The 9,844-nt window shown below is 42.7% G+C and overlaps 1 protein-coding gene across 1 annotated transcript in view; it reads left to right on the forward strand.

Annotated features, from left to right (window-relative positions):
• LOC109395899 (xanthine dehydrogenase/oxidase) overlaps positions 1 to 9,844 on the forward strand; it is a 52,425-nt gene that overhangs the window by 21,339 nt on the left and 21,242 nt on the right. Inside the window, exons 8-14 of the mRNA XM_019667294.1 lie at positions 127 to 311; positions 1,416 to 1,590; positions 3,057 to 3,140; positions 4,622 to 4,791; positions 7,009 to 7,132; positions 8,837 to 8,956; positions 9,433 to 9,529. Of these exons, the coding sequence (XP_019522839.1) occupies positions 127 to 311; positions 1,416 to 1,590; positions 3,057 to 3,140; positions 4,622 to 4,791; positions 7,009 to 7,132; positions 8,837 to 8,956; positions 9,433 to 9,529 (955 nt within the window). The remainder of the gene's footprint in view (positions 1 to 126; positions 312 to 1,415; positions 1,591 to 3,056; positions 3,141 to 4,621; positions 4,792 to 7,008; positions 7,133 to 8,836; positions 8,957 to 9,432; positions 9,530 to 9,844) is intronic.

Genomic DNA, 9,844 nt, shown 5'->3' on the forward strand with positions numbered 1-9,844 from the left:
CACCAGCTCCTTGCTAATATGCAATGGTATTATCTTCTCACATCACCTCATATCCCTGTTATTCAGGTTCACCATCTGCAGTCCTACAAACAGGGTGGAAACAGGTACCTTTCTGTTCTTTTTCAGGGTGAGTTTTTCTCAGCATTTAAGCAGACCTCTCGGAGAGAAGATGACATAGCCAAGGTGACCTGCGGCATGAGAGTCCTATTCGAGCCAGGAACCACACAGGTAAAGGAGCTGGCTCTTTGCTATGGCGGAATGGCTGACAGAACCATCTCAGCCTTCAAGACCACTCGGAAGCAGCTGTCACAGTAAGAGCTCACTGCAAAATAAAACTGCTGCCGCTGCTACAACTACCATATTACTGCTGCTGCTACTACTACTGTGACTACTAGTAGTATTAGTATTGCTGCTACTACCACTATTGCTAGTGCTATTATCATGGTTACTACTACTACTACCACCATTACTGCTGTTGTTAGTAGTTATGCAACTAACAGTATTGCTGCTGCTATACCACTATCACTGCTGCTGCTACTGTTACTACTGCTATGACTATTAATATGCAGCTTCAACTATTATTACAATTGCTACTAATACTGCTGCTCCTACTACTACCATTACTGCTAATAGTATCACTGCAATTGCTCTTGCTCTAGTGCTACTACTACTACTAGTAGTATTACTGGCACTTTTACCATTGCTACCACTGTTTTATCTACTACTACTACTACTACTTCTACTACTGCTATTAATACTACTATCTTTGATTCTACTACTACTAGTAATACTGTATCTGCCACTACTAGAATTACTACTAGTAGTATTGTTGCTTCCATTACTACTATTGCTATTGCTAGTACTGCTATTATTACTGCTACATTATTACTGTGGCTACTACTAATACTATGACTACTATATGGCAGCAAATGTACCGAGCACTTCACTGGTACTGTCGTATGTAATGCTTACAATAACCATATTCGTAGAAGAAAGCTTCACTTCAGAGTTTGGCTCCTTGGTTCTAATTCCTGGCTCCAACACTTGCCAGAAGGCAATATAAGTCAACCATGTCTCAGTTTTCTCACTGGTAAAATGAGTATAAATTTTTTTTCTGACTACACTTTATGATTTAAATTAAAAATGATGTTTCATATAAAGCACTTGGAACATTGTAAGGGCTCAATAGATTTTACTCCTACTTTTTGTGGTCTTTTAAAATTGTATCTATTTTTAAAGATGAGGAAACTGAGGCCGAAATGTTAGGTAACTTGCCTAATGTCACAAAACTATAAGTATCTGAGCCAAATTCTGAACCGAGGTTCATTCGAGCCTGAGACCTCATGCATACCGCTCCGCACAAATGATTCTGAGGGCTGGAGAGGAGCGCTCGCCTACAACCTGCTCTCTGACAGTTTCTGGAATGAGAAGCTGCTGCAGGAGGTGTGTGCAGGGCTGGCAGAGGAGCTGCAGCTGTCGCCCGACGCCCCTGGTGGCATGGTGGAGTTCCGACGCACACTCACCCTCAGCTTCTTCTTCAAGTTCTACCTGACGGTGCTTCAGAAGCTGGGCCAGCAGGACTCAGAAGACGTAAGTGTAGGGGGTCTGGGCAAGGCACAGACTCTCTGCAGCACTTTTGTTTCGGGACTTGGTCTGGGTGAGAGAGTGCTGTGGACCAGGTGGGAAACTTACTTCTTCCTCTGGACAACCCAGGACAGAGAGATGCAAGGATGAGGGACACAGCCCAGGACGCCACGCAGAGATGGGAGCCAACTGCGTGGCTGAGAGGCAGAGCACTGGGCTGGGAGTCAGGATGTGGGTTCTTGTCTTCGCTGTGTCATTACCTCACGGGAGAACTTGAATAGCTCTCGACTCCCTCTAAGCCGCAGCTATAAAATCTGCCAAAGGGGGAGGAGCGTAGATGGAATGATCCTTCAGCGGTGTAGCTGATGCGACCGCGGTTTTAGAGTTAGAATGGAAATGTCGAGTGTGATGGAAATGTAAGGTGAGGCTGCTACAGCCAGCGGGGATGTGCTCACTACAAAGATGTATATTCAGGAGAAGGTGCTGGCTGAGGTGCAGCCCAGCTCCTGAGGTTGGCTCACCAACAAGCTGTTATTTTGCACCTTTTATATGGTAAGATCGCAGCAGGCACTAGGGGGCGCCCTAGTGTAGGAGAAAACATGGTCAAAAGGCGCAGTCTAGGGTGACAGCTGAGGAGATGGAGCCTTGAAGAGCCAAGGGAGAGAAGGCTTCACAGGTGTGGGGGACTGCAGGGCAAAATACCTATTTGAAAACATTCACAATTCTTCTTATTTTCTGAATATAAAAGTAGTAGAACTTATTGTGGAAAACTTAAAAAATACAGAATTGTATAAAAAATTTTTAAGTGATTCTGCTCTCAGGTCCTAGAGAAAACCAGGGCTAATATTTTTGCTTATTCATCTGATCTTTTTCTTACATTTATTTGCCCACCTGTCTGTCACTCTGTTCATTCTCTCTCTCTCTCTCTCTCTCTCTCTCTCTCTCTCTCTCTCTCTCTCTCTCTCTCTTTGTCCTTCCTTCCATCCATTGATATATCACCATCTTCCTTCCTTTTGATCTGATATATCGCTTTCAAATATATTTGGGGTCATGCTATATATAGAGTTTTATGTGTCCCTTGGTTTCATTGAGATTATATTGTGAACATTTCTATATCCTTAAATATTTTCCACAGCAAAGGAAGACTTTTCTAGGAAGGCTGGGGAAAAGGATATTCTCAACAGAGGGAGCAGAATGCATTAATGCAGGAAGGAGGGAAGCGTGTGCTGTGTTGGAGGAACTACGTACCTTCATTATGCAGAGTTCAGGGGTGGGAGGAAGCTGAGGCAATGGTGAAATACTGAACTCTCAGAGCCCACGTTCAGATGTTGAGGTAGATCCATTCAGTACTAGAAAGAGTATAAAACGGGGAGATGAGGGAAGCAGTTGTTATTTTTACCAGTTTGGGATAACCAAGGATGGAATCAATGATAGAGATAGTCATGATCACCTCTGTTATTTTACCTCCACAGAAGGTTGGTAGACTGGACCCCACCTTTGCCAGCGCCACTTTACTCCTTCAGAAAGACCCTCCAGCTAATGTCCAGATCTTCCAAGTGAGTATCAACTGTACATGGCTAATATCAGGGGCCCTTGCAGACCATATCAGGTGATGCTGACCATTAGTGAATGACCTACTTGAATTGTATGTGGTGCTTGAAGCTCCTTACTGCTGTGCATAAGTATCCAGTGAAGAAAATTGGAGTGATGGTACTGTCAATGAAGCTATTTATCTGCTTATTCACCTAAATTTCTCTGCTGGGATTACTCTCGTCTTCACCTGTTCCTTAAAGAAAAAAAGAACCCTTCCCCCCACCCCCCATTTTTTGTCTCCTCATTGGTATTAATGTCTGTTGCCCTCTTGAGCATGTAAAGAAAACAAAACAAAACAAAATAAAACAAAGCAAAACAAAACAAAAACAACTTTCTATCAATAGAAACTTTTGTAGAGGCACTAGGTATAGGGTCAGTTTTTCCTATGAATATTTTGGATTTTGTGCGCCATATATATAGCCTCTGTAGCAACAACTCAACTCTGTCATTGTAGCACAAAAGCAGCCAGAGGTAATAAGTAAATGAATGTGTTGTCTTCCAATAAGACTTTATTTATAGAAACAGGCAGTGGGTCAGATTTGGCCCATGAGCTACAATTCATTCACCTCTGCCTTAGAGAGCAGTGGTCCATTGCATGAACTGTGGCCCCGATTGCCGAGACTTGAATCCAAACTCTGCCATTTCACAACTTCCTTATCTTCTCTGTGCCTCTTGGGCAAGTAAATTATGTCCACAATATAAATAATGAAGGCCTCTGTCTCATTGGACAGTTTTGAGCATGAAATGTGTCAGTAAAACTAAGTAGCATAGATATTTCCTGGTACATAGTAAACAGTCAATAAATATAAGCCATTATCATTATTACTTTGAATAACACATAAAATGATTTTTATTACAAAATGAATACATGTTAGAACATTTTGGAAAATAGAGAAAAGTGTAAAGAAAATAAAAATCACCCCAAGTCTGCAAAATTCCAAGAGGAAAATTATTTTATTTTTCTTTACTTTCCATTTTTATCCCTATAGGAACATGTATGTACTATATTTATAGCATATATTGTTTTCATAAGAAATTCAAATCATTATATATATATACACACACACACACGTTTCATGTCCTGTGTTACACTTAACATGAGCTCCCATTCCTCTAATTAAAATTCTTCAAAAATATATGTTTATGGTTGTATATTCATTTCACTGTGTGAGTGTAGCATAATTTATTGACCCAATCTCCTGTGAAGGACATTTAGGTTCTTCTTTTTGTTGTTGTTATTTCTGTATATGGTGACACTATGACCACCCTCCTCGATTACTTATGTGCCTTTCTGTTTCCTTCACCCATTCCCCTCTGCCTCCTTTATTTTCACTCCCTCAGGTTTGCTTTGCCATCAGGCCTGTATCTCTCCACAGTTTCCTTGGGCCTGTAGGAGAGCAGGATCCTCCACAGCTCAGCCTGACTGATAACCATGTTTTTCTAGGAGGTGCCCAAGTGTCACTCTGAAGAGGAAACCGTGGGCCGGCCCCTGCCCCACCTGTCTGCCCGCATACAGGCCTCTGGGGAGGCCGTGTACTGTGATGACATGCCTCGCTATGATAATGAACTGTACCTCCGGCTGGTCACCAGCACCCAGGCCCATGCCAAGATCAAGTAAGTGTAGTGACTACACTCAGAGGGAGGGCTCTGGGAGCACCATGCCAGGCACTGGGGGTGCACCCCTCCCAGTCTAGAGGGAAAGATGGAGATCATCTTAAACCACAGTCTGGAGAGAAACAGGAGGTGTTAGAGACTTAGGGGTGCCTGGGAGGGTGAAGGGATGACGTGCAGAGGTAGGCAGGGGCCCGATTAGCAAATCCTTGGAGTGCTGAACATGTAGATTATACTTGGCCCAAAAAGCAATGAGGAGCTCCTGAAAGGGCTTTAATGGGACTAGCTTTGGTCTGCACTTTCGATATTGGTCTAAAGTTCAATGCAAAATTTCAGGAGAACTTGAGTCAGCATTGAAGAAAAGAATGTGGCCTTACAGTCTGACAGACCTGGGATTGAATCCCTGCACCAGTGTTTAGCAATGGTAAACACTGGCCGGTGTGTTTAAGCTCTCGGTTTTCCCATATGTAATAGGATGTTTTTGAAGGGTTAGTGATAATGTCCACAAAGGACCTATCAGAGAATAGCCACTCGTACCTGTTTGTTGAACTTCGAGAGACTGAACGGCAAGAATACCACTGCTGTAATAATAATAATAATATTAATAATAACAACAATAATAAAAACAATAATAACCTAATGCTCATATGGCACTTAATATTTGCCACACTCTAGTTTAAACTATCTTACATACATTGGCTCATTTATTTCTCATAAGAACCCTATAGGCAGGTCTTATTGTTATCCCCATGTTCCAGATGGGGAAACCGAGGTACAAATAGGGTAAGTTTCTTACTCTAGGTCACACATTTGGTAAGTGGCAGAGCTGGAGTTTGAAGCCAGGCAGCATTAGCAGCTGGGCAGTGATGCTTCTGGATGTTCAGGCCAGAGACTGTGGACTTTGTTTCCTGGTGGGCATTAGACACAAATCCTGCTGAGCCCAATGGCTAAGAGTACCCTCCCTAGGCCCTGCTCCTGCGTGGATTAGGGATCAGGTTGCCTTGTCATTGGTCTTTCCTTGTGGCTGCTTCTAGCCTGGAGAAAGGCTCCAGGAGTGGTGAAACTCTTCCAGGTCCCTGAAAAAAATGTTTAAGATGATATGGTTGCAGGCGGTGGGGTACATTCGTTTCCCTTTGTCCTTGTCTGAGCCCTGATTGGTGGCACCATGGCCTGCAGTGTCTACACTCAAAGAACTTTACTCCATCCAAGCGGTGTCTGAAATGTCTTAGATGATTGCATGGAAGGAGGGTGGGGTTAGAGGGACTTTGTAGCAACTGCCCCGATCAGGGCTTTCCAGGCTGCATGCATTGGAGGGAGTGTGGTGCAGCAGAAGTGGACCTGACTTGGGCATTCTTCATGACTTAACCTCAGTCTTAACTCCAGCTATGCTGCTCTCTGGCTGGGTGACTTTGGACAAGGTATTTTAATCCCTTGAGCTTGAGTTTCCCCAAATGTAAAGTGGGGATAATGACAATGACTTTCTGGGGGCTCTGGCGAGGATTAACTGTTTGACAGTTGGTTGGTACTTCAGTGCGGTTTCCACACCTTTCTCTGAGGTGCCTCTGCTCCATTTTCCCACAGGGGTGTGGGCCAGAGTGAGTGGTGCATAGCTCAGACTGTTTTAATTAAACTCTCCAGGCATTCTCCCTTTGAGGCCTGAATTGCCTAATTATGGCCAGGGTCCCTTGTCATTCTGAGATAGCTCCGTGAATGTGGGGAGAGAAATTTGGCAATGTGATGATGTTCAGGGCCATTAGATGAACAGTGTATCAGTGGTCCTAAAGTGCTGATTCTGAATGGAGATTAGTGGTGATGTAGGTTTTAGCGAGCATTTAGAAATGCTGTTCACTATGATTTGGCTCCCTGGTACTCTGACCCAGGGAATAGTATTAGGTCAGTGAGGGCGGGCCTGTCCTATTCATCTGATATCTCCAGCAGGGCTCAGCATATGGTCTTCACATGGTAAGCATTTAATCAACATTTTAATACAATATAATGAAATGGAATGGAATGGAATGGGATGGGATGGGATGGGATGTGATGGGATGGGATGGGATGGGATGGAATAGAGTAGAGTAGAGTAGAGTAGAGTAGATGTAGAGAAGGTAGGAATTAGGAAGAAGGAAAAACTGTCAAAATGAGGACAGGGTTATCCAGTTGGGTGACAGGTCTTCCACTTCAGTTTCGCTGCCTGGCTCCTCACACTGCTCGTTCTTCTAGGTCCATTGATACTTCAGAAGCTCAGAAGGTGCCGGGATTTGTTTGCTTTATCTCCGCTGATGATGTTCCTGGGAGTAACGAAACTGGACTTTCTAATGATGAAACCGTCTTTGCAAAAGATAAGGTATTTCTTGGATTTTTAAAATATGAAGTTAATGGAATGGGCATTTAAGTTTTAATTTGTGCTCATTCCTTTAAACCCTTAATCTTGACAGGATTGTACATTTGCACAGACTGTGGCCATCATCCACTATTCAGGACAGTCAGGAAAGAGATGCAATATGCCTGGTAGCACTTTTAATTTTAACCTAGTGTTTACATGTTAATTTAATTGATGGTTCGTGTTTGTACATAGAAGGATGACTCCATGCCAAAGAGGCATTAAGAAAAGGATGGTGATTGTGTCTGTACTACAATCAGGTTCTTAAGGTTCTTAAGGGTGCAACCTTAGGCTCCTTTATTAAAATAAAAATACATTAAACAAGCTAACCAAAATAGATATCACAATATCATCAATATGAGTGTATTGATAATTCACTTTTATGAAAGTTCATCTATTGATTTCCACTAAATAGATATTCTGCTCCCACCCCCACCAAAACAACCTTCCTAACATTTAAGACAGCTGCTACAAAAATCTGTATACTTATAGAATAGTTCTCAGACAATCACTTTATAATTCTAATACAGATCAAATGTTGCAAATTAGAAGTGGGTTGGTGTTACTGAGGGCAAATTTACCTTATTAGTGATGTAAAAGTGAGGGAGAGAATGAAAAAGTACAGCCTCAAGATACAAGAACTCCAAAAGGAGAGCATTTGATAAAAGAAAAAATTGCTTTACAAACTTCAAGAGCCCCTGGGAGCTTTGCTAGCATTATGGTTAGTGAGAATCATTCAAGTTCAATAACCTACACACTAACCAATTAATTAAGTCAACAACTTAACTGAGTCCTCAAAAAAAATGATCACAAACAGGCATGCTAGGTATTGGTTCCTATTGTCAGAAACCTCATATTCCAAGTTGGATACGTTTTTTTGTTATTCATTTTTGGGGAGATGTGGGAAGAAAGTTATCTCTGAAGGAGATTCGTTCAGATTCGTAAGAACTGAATTATTAAATGAAAAGTAAACAGCAATCATTATTCTATAAATCTAACCAAAAAACTAGTTTATGAGTCATCAAGTTTAAGAACAAGCATTTGGGAACTACTGCCTCTGAACATCTAGATGAATATAAGACATGATTGCTGTCTTTGACAATCTTGTGGTATAAATCTGGGACACAGAAGATAGAAGAAAGTGGAGTAGTAGAAAGAAAATGAAACTGGGAGTCAGAGCCTAAGTTTTAATCATGGTCTAGTAAGGCAGTTGTGACCTTGACATCTATGTCTCTATCTGTTCATATGAAGAACAAGGGTGTTGGGGTAGATCTGAGTTGACCACTTCATGCTGCCATACCTCCCATTGTGCTGCTCATGGCAGACATTACTAATCAATCACTACATTGAATCCTGGGCAGCTTCTGAACAGGCTGCCAGTACTAAATTATCAGAATTGGCCCTTGAGATGAAGCAAGCTTGACACCCTGATACTACTCATCTCTAAGTCCCATTCCAGTTCTACTGATTCTAAACACTTATGAAGAAGCACTTGTCCCCAAATAGGAGGAGAAAGAAATGACAAGGCTACAGGGAATCCCTAAAGTGTGCCTTAACAGGAAATTGTGGGGACAGGGATTTCCTTTGCCTTTTTTTAACAATTCAAAATAATTGGCTTCATGAGGAACTTGGTGATGATGTTCTTCAACAGTCTGGCTCTGCTCCTAGGTAACTTGTGTTGGGCACATCATTGGGGCTGTGGTCACCGACACCCGAGAACATGCACAGAGAGCTGCTCAAGGGGTGAAAATCACCTATGAAGACCTTCCAGCCATTATCACCATCGAGGTAACTGAGAATGAGTGGGCTGCATGTAGAGAGGGGTGAGCTCCCTGTCTTTTGAGACACCATGATTAGCATCCTCTAGAGCAATTCGAGCAACAGGTGGAATTTGACTAGATAGGTTTTAAAGTCTCTTCCAGTCCTGGGATGGTGTGATTATATGAAAACTTTCCCATCGTGATCCTAGGCTCGGTCTACTGATGGCCACACTGAGGTCTTCCTTCCCAGTTTCAGCTCCAGTTGGTTCCATGAGGGTTCTTTGCTTTTCCTCAAGATGCAAGGTTGTCCAACTTGGTCTGAGGAAATGGAGGAATATGACTTTCTGGGCTGCAAGTGAGCTCACTTTAAGTCTGTATAAGATGCGTGTAGAGACGCCTAAGTGGGAAAAGAGAGGCGACAATTCATGGAGCTTCTCTTCCCCCATTTGGAAACCACCTTCCTCCCTCTGAAAGTCAAGTCACCGACTTCTTTTTGATCCTTAGGATGCTATAAAACACAACTCATTCTATGGACCTGAGGTGAAGATTGAGAATGGAAACCTCAAGAAGGGGTTTTCAGAAGCAGATAACATTGTTTCAGGTACAGCTACACCGTGCAGCAGTGGGGATGGGCCACCCTGGTTTATGAATGAAATTTAATAGCTGTACCTTGAGGCTCTGGGCAGGGAGTGATTTCCTATCATTTCCTAACAGAAGAGTTCCTCTGACGTTTATAACAAAATAGTGGACAGTTGTCTGGGAAGGAACTTTAGTCATCTTCATCGCCACCCTCCTAACTCTAGGCGGGATATACCTAATGATTCTAGACAGGTTATAGTGTGTAGGATTTGGAAGACTGTCTACGGAAGATAACAGCCACTGACGCCTGGTCAGTCTTGGATCTTCCAGGCCTCTG

The sequence above is a fragment of the Hipposideros armiger genome, unplaced genomic scaffold, assembly GCF_001890085.2.
Source record: "Hipposideros armiger isolate ML-2016 unplaced genomic scaffold, ASM189008v1 scaffold_493, whole genome shotgun sequence".
NCBI lineage: Eukaryota > Metazoa > Chordata > Mammalia > Chiroptera > Hipposideridae > Hipposideros > Hipposideros armiger.